The following is a 17,321-nucleotide window of genomic DNA, read 5'->3' as shown; positions in this document are numbered from 1 at the left end:
GTGCTGCCCCAAGGCCCTCCCCTGCAACAGCCCTTCCCGGGGGGTTGGGGTCCCGAGGCCTTGGGGTGGGGGACGTGCCACCCCTCCTCCACGGACTGCAGAACACCCAGCCACACCATCCCGAGCCCACCTCTCCTGAGGGGTCCACCCAGGGTGCGACTTGTGGACCGCAGCCACCAGCAGCCAGGACACTGCGGTGGGGGTGGGAGGTGCGTTCGTGGGGGCGGGAAGCTGCAGGGTGTCTGTGCAGTGGCCAGTGAGTGGAGACAGCATCACGTCACTGGTCATCAAGGAGAGGAGCACAGCCTGGCGGGGGGGACCGATGCAGGCTGGGCCTTGGGTTCAGCTGGGGTTCGGGCCTGGTACCCTCTGCCTGCTGACCCCCAGGCTCTCAGACTCAAGGCCACGCTGGCGTCTTAGAGCGGACACCGAGCTGGTTGGGCCGTCAGCACAGAGCTTCTCCTTGTCCCCCGTGGTCACTGTCCCTCCTCACGCATTTTCCAATCTCGTGAGGCCCCAGCCGTCACCGCAGACCCCCTCTGAGACGCCCCAGGGAAAGGAAGCCTCTAGGTCACCCCTTCTTTTTTTTTAAGATTTTATTTATTCATGAGAGACACAGAGAGAGAGAGGCAGAGGGAGAAGCAGGCTCCATGCAGGGAGCCCGATGGGGGACTCGATCCTGGGTCTCCAGGATCACGTCGTGGGCTAAAGGCGACATTAAACCACTGCACCACCCGGGCTGCCCTAGGTCACCCCTTCTGACCTTGGACCCCGGCTCACCCTGGTTCCAGCCATGGAATCCTGCCCCGTATCAGGGCCCGCCCACGGGCCCCTCCAGCAGGACCAGCGGGGAGGCTTGTCCCAGCAGCTCTGCTGCCCCAGCGGCTCTGCGACTGGCTACCGCGGAGGCCTCCATCCAACATCGCCCAGAGCTCAGGCCGCCGCGCCCGCGAAGCTCGGCCCACCTGTCGTCTGAAAACGCTGGTCCTGGGGCAGTGCTGAGGCACCGGGGCCAGGTGGCTTGTGGCGGCTTCTCAGGCTGAAGACCCCTCTCCCCTGTGGGACACTTGTGCACCTGCCAGGGCCTTCAGGCAGCCTGGTCACCCTGGTGCCCGAGGGGCAGTGGGCCACGGCAGAGCACGCTGGGTCTGACCGCTGCGCCCGGTGTCCAGGCGGCCACTGGAGGCCAGGGTGTGGCCGTGAGACAGGAGATGCAGAGAGGCTCCCAGAGGAGGGCACGAGCAGAGGGAGGCAGAGACGGGAGGCGGCCAGGGATGGCCCCCTACGCCCGAAGCTGAGGGACGAGCCCGGACCGGGTCCTCCCCCAGAGCCCCCAGGAGGAGCCAGCGCTGCCCACGCCCTGGATCCTGGACTTCAGCCCCCAGAACCAGAACGAGGAGAGAACAAGCTTCGTTTCAAGCCCTGCCTCCCCGGCCCCGGTCTGTGCTAATGGGTTACAGCAGCTCCCCACAAACTGGCACGGGGGCGGGGGGACACCACGGAAGCCTGACGGGCCCCTCCCGCCGCACCCAGCTCTCCCCCCAGTGCTGAGCATTCCCGACGGTTCCCAGAAGCCAAGCCCATCACTTCCGGAGCCCGGGGGCCCACACGCCTCCGGGAGAGCCTGAGAGGAAGACGCCGGCCCGGAGAGGGGCATGACGTCGTTTCATCAGAAGGAACTTGGGGCTGGCCTGCGTGTGTGCGCTGTGTTTCCACTAACTTCTTAGACGTATCTTTTCAATGTCTGTCGCGCCAGGGAAGGGCGATGGACAGCGAGCTGCCTTACAACCACGAGGACGCAACTTGGCACGACGGCCCGGCGCGGCTCCTGTGAAGAGCAGGTGCCTGGGGCGCCTGGGCCCCTCCGCGGGCGAGCAGCCTGCTGGGCTCCTGTCTCAGGAGCCTGAAGCAGAGGCAGCGGGTCAGCCCCCACACTGACCCTCGAGGTACCTGTCATTGACCCTGTTACAGACAGGAAACCAAGGCCTCGCAGGCTGGTCGGGGCAGAGCCAGGCCCTGGCCCAGGGCTATGGGGCTCCCAGGGAACCCACCTTCCAGGCCCCACGGGGACCTGGTTCCATGCCCCACCCGCACCTCGCCAGGAGGCTGGAGGCCTGGGGCGTCACCTGCTCACTCCTGATGCCCCTATTCGAGCCTCGGGCGGCTTCTCCCCTGACCCTGAAGCCAGGAAGCCTTGATGAGAGGAATTCCAACTATCCTCTGAACCTCTGGGCGGCCGTGTCACCTTCCTGGGGTGTCCACCAGCCTTTCCCGACCTGGGCACCCTACAGAGGATGCGTCGGCTGCCCCTCTGGAAGCCAGAGCAGCCGGTCGCCCACCTCACGGCTGCCCTGTGGGGCTCACAGCAGCCTGCGGCGTCAGACGTGCTGGGCACAGAGCCAGCCCAGCCAGGGGCCGCCCCCCCCATAGGCATTGGCTGTCCTGCTGCGACCTGGCACTGCGCGAAGGTGCCCGCTTTGCATGGGCATTTCGAGGCAGAACACGGTCGTGTTGTACTATCACAGTTATCCAAGCAAGGCTTGCAGAAAAGCACAGAAAATAAAGTCATCACTGTGGACAGTGACCAGGCACCTACCCCGTGTGTGGCGTGTGCCAGCTGCCGGCAGCACCAGGCAGGCACGAGGCCTCTGCCAGCAGCCCTGCTGTTTGCTAATAGCCGAGTGAGCCAGCCAGCACCAGTGCAGAGCAAGAGGCCATCCTGCCTGCCCACTGCCGCGGCACCTGTGCCTGGAAGCATCGCCCTTCCCGTGGGCTGTGTGGGACCCAGTGGGACAGCCTAGGAGGGCTGGGACCCCGAGGGGCAGGGGCTTACAGAGAACATGTCTCCAGCATGAGAAATCGGTGGCATGTTTTCATGGCCAGCGTTGTGGACACCGGCTAGCAGGCTCAGTGGATGGGGAAGCCACTGGCCCCTGGGCTCCCACGCCGGCCACCCTGCCCTGCAGGACCGTGGGCTCAGTGGGGCTCTTCACTCAGCCTCTCCAAAGTGCCCTGTGAGCTCCACGTAGCCAGCTCTGACTCTGGCGGGTGGACAGTCCTGGGCCACGTGGAGCCATTTGTGAGTGACATGGGCAGTGGCACCTCCTCGGAGTCCTTCGAACTTGTGTGAAGCTTGGAGATGTCTGTTTTTGCAGAGCACTTTTTCCATTCCTTGTGGATTCTGGACACTTCCTGCCGCAAATGGTCCGTGGCCAGCACGTAGATGATGGGGTCAGCCACGCTGTTCACCGTGGACAGGCACAGAAACACCGCGGAGAGCGTGCACAGCCTGGCTTCATAGGTCCTCATGGTGCCCGGGTCTCCCTTATAGTAGGAAAAGGCGACGGCTTTAGCGAGGAGCACCAGGTGGTAGGGGGCGAAGCACACCAGGAAGATGGTCACGACCGCGATGGCCGAGTGCTTCACCTTGGCCTTCTGGGCGGCGCTCAGGCCGGTGCTCAGCTTGATGCTCCTGAAGATCCGCTGGTTGGTGAACGCGATGATGAAGAGGGGGACAGCGAACCCCAGGGCGAAGCGCAAGTAGTAGAACCCGGCGATCCTGGTGTTCATCGACCCCTCGAAGCACGTCCCCCTCTCTTCCATTTCAAACACCGGGTAGTGAACGAGCCCGACAACAACGAAGACGGACACGGAGATGAGGATGGCGGTCCTCTGGTGGCGGCGGCCGCGGCTCTCCAGGGCGTACACCACCGCTAGGAAGCGGTCACAGGAGATGCAGCACAGAAAGAGGATGCTCACGTACAGGTTGCAGAAGAAGATGTAGCCCGTCACCTTGCAGCCCCCGAGGCCCAGCGTCCAGCGGTGGTGGTTCTGGATGTACGTGATCCAGAGGGGCAGGGTGCTGATGTAGAGCATCTCGCAGAGCGACAGGCAGAAGAGGTAGACGGCCAGCACGTTGCCCTGGAGCACCTGGAGCAGCGTGAGCCAGGCGGTCAGGCAGTTGGCCGGCAGGCCCAGCACACACACCGCGCTGTACACCAACACCAGGGCCAGTCTGCTGTCCTCAAAGGACTCGTTGCAGTTTGAGGTGCTCATGCTAGGAGCCAGGGTCACCAGGACGGGGCTGGTGACCACGGTGGCGTTTCCTGTGGGACAGAGACAAGTGTGAGGACAGGCGTCCCTGGGAGCCACCCGGGAGAGACTTCCTGGCACTAAGAAAGGAGAAGGTTCGGGCTAACTCCAGACTCAACGCACCAGGGGCTTACAAATAAACTTCCAAGTGGGTTTCTAACTTTTTTTTTTTTTTTTTTTTTATGATAGTCACAGAGAGAGAGAAAGGCAGAGACACAGGCAGAGGGAGAAGCAGGCTCCATGCACCGGGAGCCTGATGTGGGATTCGATCCCAGGTCTCCAGGATCGCGCCCTGGGCCAAAGGCAGGCGCCAAACCGCTGCGCCACCCAGGGATCCCTCCAAGTGGGTTTCTAAACCTTTTTTCTGTTTGTTTTTGCTTTTAATTTTTATTTATTTATTTGAGAAAGAGAGTGAGCATGGGTGGGCTGGGGGGGGTGAGGAGGGGCAAAGGGAGCAGCAGACTCCCCGCTGAGCAGGGAACCCGATGTGGGACTCGATCCGAGAACCCTGAGATCATGACCTGAGCCAAAAGCAGACGCTTCCCCGACTGAGCCCCCCAAGTGGGTTTCTAAACATGACCCTCAGATCTTCGGTCTCCAACCGGACGGCATCGTGGCCGGAGCCTGCAGGCTGGGGCAGTACCCAGTCCGCGCCACGCCCGAGGCCGGTCCTCAAACGGTCGTTTGTGGGCTTGGAAAGCAAGTTCCTTCTTTCATTGCTGAGTGAGTGTCGGCTTCCGCACGTTTCCCACCATCTAGGTGCTCCACCCTGTCCCCTAGGGCCTGGCCTGTCCTAACCTGTCACCTGTTTTGACTCTCAATTACTGAGAAAAAAGATTAACCGCCCCTGTCGTGATGCTCCATTTGTCCACGTCTCCTCATGGCTCTCGCAAAATTTGCTTTCCATACTGCGTCTTACCGGTCAGGTGTTCAGGCTCTGGCTGTGCTTCCTGATGCACCCACCCCCGTATCATCCTGTCGTGATGCTCTCAGTCTCCGTGGTAGGCAGAGTTCCCGCCCCCACAGGGATGTGCCGGGACGGTGGCAGCCTGATGGGCTTCCCTGTAACTCTGGCTACACAGCAAAGGGGACATAAGGTCGCAGAGGGAGTTAAGTTTGCTAAATAGTGGACAGTAGAGAAAGACGGAGATGATCATGGATTATCACAGGGCCCTTGCCTACAGAAGAGGGAGGAGGACGGACAGACAGGGGGAGGGACGTGACAACTCAGGCAGCCCCGGGCAGCTTCGACGACGGAGGAAGGGGCCGCAAGCCCCGGGATGCAGGAGAGCCCTGGGATGCTGGCTGGCCCCGGGATGCAAGCTGGTCCCAGGATGCAGGGGAGCCCCGGAATGCTGGCTGGCCCCGGGATGCAGGGGAGCCCCGGGATGCTGGCTGGCCCCGGGATGCAAGCTGGTCCCAGGATGCAGGGGAGCCCCGGGATGCTGGCTGGCCCAGGGATGCAAGCTGGTCCCAGGATGCAGGGGAGCCCCGGAATGCTGGCTGGCCCCGGGATGCAGGGGAGCCCCGGGATGCTGGCTGGCCCCGGGATGCAAGCTGGTCCCAGGATGCAGGGGAGCCCCGGGATGCTGGCTGGCCCAGGGATGCAGGGGAGCCCTGGGATGCAAGGGAGCCCCGGGATGCATGCTGGCCCCGGGGTGCAGGGGAGCCCTGGGATGCTGGCTGGCCCTGGGATGCAAGCTGGTCCCAGGATGCAGGGTCAACCTGAGATGCATGCTGGCCCCAGGATGCTGGGAGGCCTGGGATGCAGGCAGGCCCTGGGATGCGGGGGAGCCCTGGGATTCAGGGGGGCCCTGGGATTCAAGCTGGTTCCGGGATGCAGGCTGGCCCCCGGATGCAGGAGAGCCCTGGGATTTGGGCGGGCCCCAGGATGCGGGTGGCTTCCGGAGCCCAGAGCCCAAACCGGCGCGGAAACGGATCCTCCCCCAGAGCCTCCAGAAGTTGCGTAGCCAGCGCCACCCATCGAGCCCACCTCTCGCGGCTCGCCCCAGGACAATGATCCTGTCTGCACTCTGGAGTCTCTAAGCGCGCGGTAATCTGTAGCAGCACCGTAGGGAGGCGCTATAATCTCTATTAGTGCTTTTCGTATAAAGTCTCTTGATTTGTATCCATTTGGTGTATTTTTCCCAGCTGTCCACCTGCGAGGTCCCTGCAACCCAGGGCTTTAGCCGTGACACGTACAAAAACCTTCCACACTCCGGGCTCTCGGTTACCGAGCGGGTCCGTTTACACTGACGGTTTGTTTCCCACACCTCCCGTTCTCCTTTGCCCTGTTTCTCTTTTTTTTTTTTGCCCTGTTTCTCTTCCCCTTTTGTCTTCTCTTAAGGGTTGAACTGTGTCCCCTATGCTCCCCCCCCCCCCCCCCCGCCAAAAGCCATGACGAAGCCCTGTCCCCAGCAGCTCAGAGCGTGGCTGTGTTTGGGGCTGGTCTTGACAGAGCTGGTCAGGTGGGACGAGGGCATCCGGTGACGGCCGGGGACGTGCGCACACGGGGCGGCACACAGGGCAGCCGCAGGCCCCGGAGAGCGTCTGGAACAGAGGCTCCCTGCCACGGAGCAAGTAAGCACAACTTCTGGATTTGTCCCGCTCTTACATTCTGTTCCCCCTCGTTGGTTTTGAAATGATTATTGGGTCCATTTTTTTGTTCTCTCGGAGATGACCCTAGAGATTTACTGTAGCAGCTGGAGCTCCTCAGAGCCTGCACCCTCCGGACCTGCGAGCGCCCCGACGGCCCCTGGGCCACTCCGGCTCAGTGCGCCACTCGTGGGGGCTCCTCCGTTTGTAGCCCCCACGTGAGGAGCCCAGTGGCAGCCAGTCTCCCCTCCCTTCCCCTCCAGCCCCCGGAGACCCCGCTCCTCCTGCCTCAGGACCTCCTCCGCCCGCACGTGAGCAGAACAGGAGCTGCCGGGACGCCCTGTTCACCCGGCAGGCGGACTCCCAGGGGTCTGCTTTAGCCTTCCCTGTCCTCTGTCCCCCGGAGCCCTGAGGAGCCCCGCGGGTCTGACTCTCATGCCTTTGGACCTTCTGCATCGAGAGCACATGGGTTCCGCCGTCGCACACGGACCCACGTTGGGCCTGTCAGGGTTCTGCTGGTTGCATCAGCCGCCCCAGGCTTCCCCTCCCGCCCGTGGGAGCTCGGGGCCTCCACCCTGACCTCGACCCGCACGGCCGTCCGAGGAGCCGGATGGATGCCCACCTACAGCCTGTGGCCTCTTCGTCCAAGTCGTGCTTTTTAAACACTCATTCACTGGAAAGTCGGCGATCCAGCTTTCCTTTGTGAAGGACCCCCATCTGGGTCCTTCTCTGGTGTGTCTGGATGGCCTGCGGTGCGGTCCCCACCCTGATCGTCCATGTTGCTCACGTGCCCGTGGCACCGCGTGAGGCCATCAGAGAGGCTGGCGGCGTGGAGCCAGGTCTCTAACCCCTGGCGCTAGCTCTCTGCGCCCTGCCGTGCACCGCAGGGCCGGCTCCCTCGTAGCTGGGGTGGCGGTTCTGAGACCCCGTTTGGTGGGACATGACCTGTGAGCATTGCCCGAGTGGAAGGGGCCATCCTCAGAGAGGGTGTGGGCTTGCTGCCACCAGTCACCAGGGTCCCCCACCTGAGCGGGGGCAGCCAGTGGGCAGGAGTCCTTGGACTTGTTCCAGAGCTGGTTTTCTAGCAGCCCTCACACTTGGGGCTGCTCTTTGGGGTGCACGGGGGATAAGCCCCACACCAAGCCCCATGCCCACCCCCAGGCAAGAGCCTGGGGCTTGCCTGCTGTCCCCATCACGTGGGAAATGGACAGCCGTCAATCAGCACAGGGACATAAAACAGACTCTGTGACGTCTTCTCACTGGGATTCACGGTACCATGACACACGGAGGCCAAGGCCCAGAGACGTTCCGGGGACCCCGATGCCCCAGGACTGGAGGGGCCTCGTCTGTGCACAGCCTGGGGCACCCTCCCAGCCCAGGCCCGTGGTGAAGACGCGCTTTCCCGGAGCTCTGCCAAGGGTGACCCAGGCTTCGAGGGACCTTGTAGCGGGCTGATGGGCCGCGGCGTGGAGAACGGGGGCCCCAGTACTCACCCTAGTACCCACTCACGCCCACCTGCGAGTTGCCACCCTGTCCAACAGCCAGGAGGCTCGTGGGCAGAACCAGCCCCAGCCCCAGCCCCAGGCTCGAGCGAGCTGTTGGAGCCCGAGGCTGGTCCCGGCCCAGCTGTGGCTGCACACCTGCCTTCCCCCAGCCCTGCTCGGGAGTGCAAGGACAGACGGGAGGGCCGGGCCCCCAGCTCGAAGGACCAGGGACCTGCCCTGACTCACCTGCTCTGGGGACACGCCCGGGGAAGGAGGCTGCCCCCCCCAGCCTCCCACGCACCCCGTCCCCTGCCCGGCCTGCTCTCCTGCACCCCTCTGTGACCTGCACCCGGAGCCACCCCGGCCCCCCTCCCTCTCCGGCCTCCTCTGGGACCTGTCAGGGAGATGAAGGGCTGCGGCCTCGCGGTGACACGTGCTCCCAGAGGCCGTGCTCCTGGGCTGAGCCTTTCAGTTCCTCAGGAGACGCCGTGACAGCTCCGCACCTGGGCCCCGCGGTTCCTCCCCGGTGCGCTCCCGCTCCCAGGTGGACGGCCTCCGGGTCAGCGGGGAGCGTGGCCAGCCGCCAGCGGGCCGCCCGGCGCAGGCCGAGCTTCACGGTGCCTTCACCGTCCGGCCGGGCCTGGCCTGGCCCCGTCACAGCGCGGAAGGTGGCTTCTGTCCTCTAGCCTGACGCCCCTGGGGAGGCTTCTCCGCCGGCCAGACCCGCCAGCCAGACCCGCCGGCCAGACCCTAAGGAAAGCCGCGCGTTCCAAATGCTGAGCTCGCCCAGGGCGCCGGCCTGGGATCCCGCAGGCCGTGCACCTGCCTTGAGGGGTCTCAGCTGCCCGCCCGCCGAGTGGGGCCCACGGGGGGCGGAGTGCGCCCTGGCTTGTGCCCCTGCTGAAGCTTCATCGGCGTGTCCCCAAGAGACAGGGTCCGCCGTGCCACTCCCTGGTCGCCCCCAGTGCCCTCACTCCAGTAAAGTGCACATAATCTAAAGGTCACCGTCTTCATCATTTTTAAGTGTGCAGCTCGGGGCACAAGGACATTCACACTGTCCGCCCGCAGGACTCTCGTCATCTTGCAAAACTGACACCCTGTCCCTCGCTCCCAGCGCCCGCACGGCCTGCTCTGGAGGTCCCGCACACGGGGGGGGGGGGTGTCGGGCAAGACTAGCTCACCCCCCCCCAGGCCATGGCCCTGAGCTCCGCCCGTGTGGCAGCAGGTGCCAGAATGGCCTCCCTGGCCAAGGCGGGGTCCCAGTCCCGTGTGTGCCCGTTCGCCTGTCCGTCCTGTGGACACCTGGCGGGTGGACACCTGGCTTCCCTCCACTCTTAGTTGCCCGTGAGTCATGCTGCCCAGATTACGGGCACAGAGCTATCGCTGCAACGCCCTACTTTCACTTCTTTTGGGTAAAAACCCAGAAGTAAAATTGCTGTATCACAGGGAAGTTCTATTTTCAGCTTTCTGAGGAACCGCGGAGCCCCCCGCAGGGGCTGCGCCCCCTCCCGCGCCCACCGGCGGCGCAGAGGCTTCCAGCTTCTCCCGCGTCCTCGCCCGCACCCGGCCTTTGGTTTCCACGAGCGGCCGGCGTCCTGGCTGTGGGGTGGTGCGCGGCTGACCTCTCCGGGACCTCCCCTTCCTAGGCCTGGGGACAGGTGCCGCTGTCCCCGCTCCCGGGCGAGGGGCTGGAGCAGGGCCCAGAGGTGACCAGGCCCAGGAGCCAGGGGCAGCTGGCCGCGGGGCAGTTCTCAGGCCGGAGGGCAATGCCGGGGCTCCCGACAGGTGGAGGGGGAGAGCTTCCTGGGGGACCAGGTAAGGCCCAGGAGACAGGGTGACAGGCTCCTGCGGGGCCTCTGAGAGGCTCTGGGGCTTGGCCGTGGGCAGGAAACGGCCGAGAGGCCCTCACACCGACGCATCCTGCTCCGGGTTCCCTCCTGCCCGCGGAACAGAGCCCCCCCAGCTGCTTCCCGACGTCTCCACGGGAAGCCGACACCTCCCTCGCTTAGGAGTTAGTTTTCATTTTGATAAATCTGTTGCCTCACGCTACGTTTTGAAGGAAGTATCCCCGCTTGAGACGAGGCGCATTGTAGAACCATCCTGACAGGCTCCCTCCTCAATGTGTGAAGTCGGAGGAGACGCGAACCGAGGGCGCTCTCACCTGGCATATTGGGGGGCTCCAGCTTCACGGTGGCCCCAGCGGCCTTTCTAGCACACGTCGTACATCCTATCAATCCTACCGAGAAGCTTGCTCTGAGGGTTTAAGACGACCTGGAGAAAGAGTAGGATGAAATGACTTTGAGGAAATCAGATTAAATCACAAATCATTTGACAGATGCTCAGTGAGCATTGACTTTGTGCCAAGTGTTGTGCTTATCCTGTGGGATACAACAGCAGGTCCTTCATGTGTAAAGAATGTCTACAAATCAATAAAAACAAGAAGTTTCAAAACCAAAGAGCACATAATTCACAAAAGAAATAAAAACAGATCCTAAAACTCCAAAAAAGAAAAAGCTGGGCAGTCCGGGTGGCTCAGCCGTTTAGTGCCGCCTTCAGCCCAAGGCATGATCCTGGAGACCCGGGATCGAGTCCCACGTCGGGCTCCCTGCATGGAGCCTGCTTCTCCCTCTGTCTGTGTCTCTGCCTCTCTCTCTCTCTCTCTCTCTCTGTCTTTCATGAATAAATAAGTAAAATCTTAAAAAAAAATAAAAAATAAAAAGCTCAACTCTACTTATAATCCAAGAAATGTGAACAGAAACATCAAAATGGCAGTCCTTTTTTGCCTGTGAGACTGGCAAGAATAAAGAACTTTAATTCTTAGTGTTGCCAAAAGAGTGAGGAAGTGGGTACCCTTTACTGGGCTGACAAGAGCATAAAAAATATAAAAAAAATATTTTTAAAGATTTTATTTATTTATTCATGAGACACACAGAGAGAGGCAGAGACACAGGCAGAGGGAGAAGCAGGCTCCACGCAGGGATATGGGACCCATCCCAGGACCCCGGGATCATGCCCGGGGCTGAAGGCTGATGCTCAACCACCGAGCCACCCGGGTGCCCCTGACACAAACGTTTCTGAGCACAATGTTGCAACGTGCTTCCCCAAATCCTCAATGTGCTTACCTTTGGATCAGGTAAGCACATTTTTTTTTACAAAAAATCCTTTCTAGGAATTTTTCCCTGGTAGAGTAATTACCCAAGATGTGAACTGCATGTGACCTGTGAGCACGTCTCTGCACATCGCCCCATGTGGGAGGGTCCAGGACCCCCAACCCCCAGGACAGCAGCTCGAAGCCTGCAGAGCACAGAGGGTGGGGGGTCCGAAGGCACAGTGGGCCCTGACTGGTGAGGGACTGTGTCCAGGGTCCTTATGTCTCTACATCCTTCCCTGAAATAGCCTCTGTCCTTGTGAGCCAGAGAGTGTCTGGGGGGTGGGAGGTGAGTGCTGTACACTGTCCTCCCAGAACCCCGGGGCCCGATGGCTCCTGCTCCCTGAGGCTGGGCCCAGAGGGGCTCCTGCAGGGGCTCCCCATCCCACCCCAGGCCACCTGCTCAGAGGGAGACGCCCACCGAGAGCCAGCAGCTGCACCCTAGGAGTGAGTGCTGTGGCCCAGCTGCCCCCAGATTAGCTGCTCAGCCCCTAGTCACTGTTTTCCCACCAAGCAGAAACAGCAGGAGGCCAGGACGTGTGCCTGAAGCTACAGAAAGCTTCTAGAGTACCTGGGGGACTTCGACTGAGCAGGGACTGAGTACCTGGAAAACGCAGACAAAGGTGAGTCTAGAAAGGGTGTCTCCCATGTGATTGACCTTCTGGGGCTGACATTCCCCAATAGGCCGGCAGGCCTGGGCTTGGAGGGTCACTGGACCTTGCCTGTCCTACCCCCAGGTCTCAGATCAGCCCCCCAACAGCTTGGGCCGCCCCTGGGGCTTGCAGCCTAGCCTAGGAGGACCGCACGCAGGACCTGCCCTTTAGAGAGCTGGACCAAGGTGTCCCGGCTGTCATGAGCAGGGCCCGCAGGACGCAAACCCCCAGAACAGAGACCCAGCAGGCTGGGGGCGAGGGGGCGGCCCCCAAGGGAGGAGTGGCCCGCAGGCCAGGCCACCTGGGAGGCATCCGGATGCTTCTGAGCCCCAGGAGCATGGGTGGGCCCTGGGCCGGATTTCCTCCATCAGATTAATAAACTGCCTGGGGCGGGGCTCTGGGGAGTGTGCTGCCTCCCCGAGGTACTCTAGAAGCTGGGGTGCCGAGCTCTGACCCCTCTTCCCGAAGCACATGCCAGTGGGGGCGGGGGGTGTCTCTTGAAGCTGCTTCTGCAGATGCTGGAGGAAGTGGTGGCCCCACAGAAAATGTGCTCTGTCTTCCCAAGTGAGCCCGGCAGGCAGGAGGGCCCTTCACAGGCTGCCCCCCGGGGCCTGCGCTCTGAGGACACGGGCTGGCCAGCAGTGAGTGGGGGCCTGGGGGCCTGGGGGGCCTGCCCACGTGGCCTGAGTAGTGCGGGGTGCTGAGGTCCAGGTCTGGGGCCATTCCACTGACCGTCAGGCACCAACAGCCTGGCTGGACAGAAGGCACAGGGAGGGGGTGCGAGCACCGTGAAAGAGCCAGAGGGCCGGCGCCAGGCCAGGCCGGAGCAGCGGGGTGCGGGGGTGGCCGGCAGAGCAGCTCGCGGCCCTCCAGGGCTCCGGGGCGTCTAGTACCACTGTCTCCCCGGCCTCTGAGGGCAGCAGGCCCCAGAGCAGGCCAGAGCCTCACTCCTGCCAAGCTCACTGGGTTCTTGCATCATCGTGGCGCTGGGACATGGAATCCACCGGGCCTGGTTGTGGAGCCGGGGTGCTGACCGCAGCATCCGGCACCGCCAGGGTGGCGGTGGACTGCTCCCTCCCCGCGTCCCCACCCCGCCCTCCCCAGAGCACCCTGGGCCTCCCGCGGGGCTGGACGTTGAGTGGGAAGACAAGAGCCGTGGGGATGGCTCTCCTGGCTCCTGCAGGCCAGCAGCGGGCCACCCTGGGGACCCACAGGGGCGGATCTCAGCCGCGGGGCAGGTGGAGTGAGAGACCCAGGGGCTGGCCCGAAGCTCCTTCCACCTGCTCCTGCCAGCCCTAGACATCCCCAGGGGCCCGGTCCCCACCGCCTCCTGGCCAGCTGTAGCAGGTCCCCTCCCGGCTCCTTCCCCCCTTGGGGGCTGACAGCTGGCCTCCCCCAGTAAACGCAGGGGCCGTGAGAGGAGCCCCACGTGCGCCGGCACTGCCCCTGCGCTGTGTCCTCATGGATTTGAAATGACCCTCAAGCTTTTCAACATACGTTCTCGAACTTTACTACATTAACTTCTCAAGCAGACCCCAAACCGCAGCCACAGGATACGCACAGTTTTATCCTGCCCCGGCTCGCTTGACCTCTTGACCCGTGATTTCCCATCCTGACACGATGCTGTCCTGTCCGCATTGGGGTAAAGGCTGGGGAGGGAGTTGCTGCGCTCCCGGCCCCATCGGCAGGTGGTCCATGTGTGCTTCCCACACTTCTATTCTTTCATTTTGATAGTTCTTTTTTTTTTTTTTTAATTTATTCACGAGAGACACAGAGAGAGGCAGAGACCCAGGCAGAGGGAGAAGCAGGCTCCCTGCAGGGAGCCCGACATGGGACTGATCCCAGAACCTGGGGTCACATCCTGAGCCTAAGGCAGATGCTCCCCTGCTGACCCACCAGGTGTTCCCGATAGATTTTTTTTTTAAGGAATCCCTTTTGTTTTCTTAAGTGATCTCCAAGCCCAGCATGGGGCTTGAACTCAAGCCTCCAGATCAAGAGCCCCAGGCTCTACCCATTGAGCCGGCCAGGCCCCCAGTAGATTTTCACCTGCAAGGTTTAAGAACTCATTTGCATGTCTTTGATCGGTAATGAGGTTGACACACCCCCAGCCGTCCGCCCCTACTTGTCCTGTCCCCCTCCGCTCCCGTGACTCTGTGTCCCCTCTCTGCCCGGTGGGTCCCCTAAAACACCATCGCATCACCCTCCGGGGCACAGACACGCCTGAAAGAACAGTGCAGCCGCCTCTCCGCACTTGTCGCCCTTGTCGGCAGACCTGGGAACACCCACGGCCCGAGTCGGCACCACCCAGCCCCAGGCCCGCGCCCGCCGCCAGGCTGGCCGTCCCCGCCCCTCCCCCTCCCCCTCCCCCTCCCCCAGCCAGGCAGCCCCAGAGCCGAGGGAGCCAGGCCCTCGGTATCTCACCCACCAACACTCGGGGAGCCGGGCCCAAGCCAGCACCCAGGGAGCCCACCTGCCCACGGCCGAGGATGCAGGAACCAGCCCGGCCCCGAGCTCTGACTCTCCGGCGCCCTGGACCACCAGCCACGGGGAGAACTTTACAGAAGAGTCTCAGGGTAGGCAGAGACTCTGGGCGCCGCGGAGCTGCCGTCCCTGCCCCCCACAGCCGTGGGCACCGGCCCCTGGGTCCTCTCTTGGCGAAGGACCCCAGGCTGGGACCCCTGGCCCAGCCCCCACCCTTACCCACGAGTCGCCTCCGCTTTGGGACTCCCACTGTCCCGCCTCCCTGCCCGCGCCCGCACGTGGAGCCACACTCACACTTACTCCGGGAGGGGGGGAGGGGGTGTGCCTCTCAGCTCGGCCCAGCTGAGGCCTTCAGGAAGCAGCGGGGAGGGGGGCCGAGCCGGGTCTTAGACAAAGCAGCCCCGCCTGGGCTTGGCCAAGCAGGGCCCAGTCTGCTGGGGCTGGTGCCTCGGAACTTCTCCCGGGCGGAAAGCCACAGCAAGTCTACTTCTGGGGCTGTGACGACACATGACACAGGCTACGCCGTCATGGGCTCCCCAGCTGGGGCAGGCCGGTGGGGCCAGTCCCCCTGAGCCTCCCCAGACCCCGCAGGGCAGCCCTCGAGGGGAACTCCGGCTGGGGCTCTGCTCCTGGGGCCGTCCATGGTCCCCGGGCAGACCCAGCCGAGTCACATGTGCCCTCCCTCTCCGCTTCCCGTCCTGGGGGCTGTGGGGGGCGGGGGTGTCCCTCGGAGGAAAGAGGCCAGGCGTGGTGCCCTTGGCTCTGCCTCTGGGTCCCCGGAGCTGATCCCAGGGGGCCCAGTGGACCCCGCTGGTGGGTTTCTCCGCGAGGCCCCACGTGTGCTCCCCCAGCAAGGCGCTGCCCAACCCCGGGCCGCAAGGCTGCTTGTCCCTCAGGCTAAAACCCTGTGGGTCCAAGCAGCCGCCCCACTTCCTTGGAAAATGACACGGGCTGGAGGTGACCCCCGGCCTCACCCAACCACCCTCTGCCCTAGGTGTGCAGTGAGGGGAAACCGCGTCCGCGCCACCCAGGCCTGCCCGGTCCTGGCTCTCCCAGCCATGGGGCGGGGGTTGGGGGGCTCTGTGCCCAGCCTGCAGCAGGGACAGTGAATGGTGGCGGGTTCAGGGCTGGGAGACCACCCCCCGCGGATGCACCCCCGCGCGCTGCACTCTCCCTAAGTGACCTTCGGGTCGCGGCCGCCCCTGGCAGAGCCTTGTGGCCCTGGGCGGTGTCCCACTCAGCTGCACCCTGAGCAGTGATTTCTCACTAGCGTGGGTGGCAGCCGAGGACCTAGAGAGCGCGGCACGGAGTCTCTGCCGGCGAACACAGGGCTTACTTCAGCCTTCCAGAAACACCCGCCCGGGGCCGACCGCTGCCCTCCCCGGGCTCAGGCCCAGGGCAGCCCTTCCCAGGGGAGCGGCAGCAGGTGAAGCCAAGACTCCAGGTGGGGCTGGGACCCACCATCCCTGGGCAGCAGCCACCAGAGCCCGGGGGTCCGTGGGAGGCTGAGCCTCAGCGGGGCCAGGTGTCTCTGGGGACAGTGGGCGTCCACACTGGCGGCCCAGGCCCTCTTCCGGGACCTGCTCCCTTCGGAACCCGCCCCCCCCCCAGGGATCCATGTCTCCCGTTGTTGGGTGCGTGGCTCCAACCCGGACCATGATCAGCTCTGTGCCATGGTAGGTCTGGGAGGACGGCAGCTGACGCCTCCTCCCGAGGCACCGCGCCCGCCTCCCCGCCCAGGGCCTGCACCCCCTCTTCCCGAGCAGTAACTCCCGAGCATGGAAGGTCGGCGTGAGAGGAAGCTTCAGGGGAGGACGGGGCTGCGGGGAACCGGGAACCGGGAGGGGCTCACCTGGCGGGGGCCTGAGGGCGCACCGTCTTCCAGGCAGGGGGAAGGGGGCCTGTAACCACCTGCCGACGCCCCCGGCGTCACTGACTTCCTGACTTCTGGGCAGGTGCCCACAACCTGGAAGGGCTCTTCGTTTATCCTGTTTACAACATCACACTCATCATCTCTCGAGAAGTGAAACTTCTTCACCATTTGAAATAGGTCCTACAGCTCTGAGTTTGAGGAGGTAGGAGGGGTGGGCGGCGACGGCTCTCTGCCCCCGCCCCCTCCCGGCTCCGCTGGGCAACTGCCCAGGGCAGGCCCCGAACAGAGGTGCCCATTCGGCCCCCGATTTCTGAGGTCTTTATAACGAGGAGGGAAGGTGATGAGGCCCCGTGCAACCACCACCTAGAGTCAACAAACGTGAAGATCTGGGGCGCCCGGGAGGCTCAGTGGTTTACAGCCTCCCTTCGGCCCAGGGCATGACCCCGGGTCCCGGGATCGAGTCCCACGTCAGGCTCCCTGCATGGGGCCTGCTTCTCCCTCTGCCTGGGTCTCTGCCTCTCTCTCCCTCTCCCTGTCTCTCATGAATAAATAAATAAATCTTTATTTTATTATTTTTTTAAAGATTTTTAAAAAAAATTTATTCATAGAGACAGAGGCAGAGACACAGGCAGAGGGAGAAGCAGGCTCCGTGCAGGGAGCCCGACGCGGGACTTGATCCAGGGTCTCCAGGATCACGGTCTGGGCTGCAGGCGGCACTAAACCGCTGCGCCACTGGGGCTGCCCCAATAAATAAATCTTTAAATAAGAAAAGCAAACGTGAAGATCTTCGTTGGGCTTGATCAAAGCCCATCACGTTTCTAACTAGAATGCAGGCCCCCCACCCAGCACCCAGATACTCCCATGTCCATCTCCGGCAGCAAGCGTGAGCCCCTGCACGCCCCCTCCTCGCCCCCGTGCACGGTGCCAGCCCGGCGTCGGCCTCCCCTGCTACCCCGGGTGGCCTGATGGTGGGTCCTCAGACCAGGGGCGGAGCA

General features: G+C 63.3%; 1 protein-coding gene across 1 annotated transcript; it reads right to left on the bottom strand.

Annotated features, from left to right (window-relative positions):
- Positions 1–641: 641 nt before the first annotated feature.
- GPR132 (G protein-coupled receptor 132) lies at positions 642–16,495 on the bottom strand. Its single transcript, XM_041757982.1, has 3 exons — positions 16,306–16,495; positions 10,333–10,442; positions 642–4,106 (listed from the first exon to the last, which is right to left on the bottom strand). Exons 2-3 carry the CDS (start codon positions 10,337–10,339, stop codon positions 2,977–2,979), a joined length of 1,137 nt encoding a protein of 378 aa, XP_041613916.1. The 5' UTR covers positions 10,340–10,442; positions 16,306–16,495; the 3' UTR covers positions 642–2,976.
- Between the last annotated feature and the right edge of the window lie 826 nt (positions 16,496–17,321).

Source organism: Vulpes lagopus, chromosome 6, assembly GCF_018345385.1.
Source record: "Vulpes lagopus strain Blue_001 chromosome 6, ASM1834538v1, whole genome shotgun sequence".
NCBI classification, from domain to species: Eukaryota; Metazoa; Chordata; class Mammalia; order Carnivora; family Canidae; genus Vulpes; species Vulpes lagopus.
This window is presented reverse-complemented; position numbering and strand designations above follow the sequence as displayed.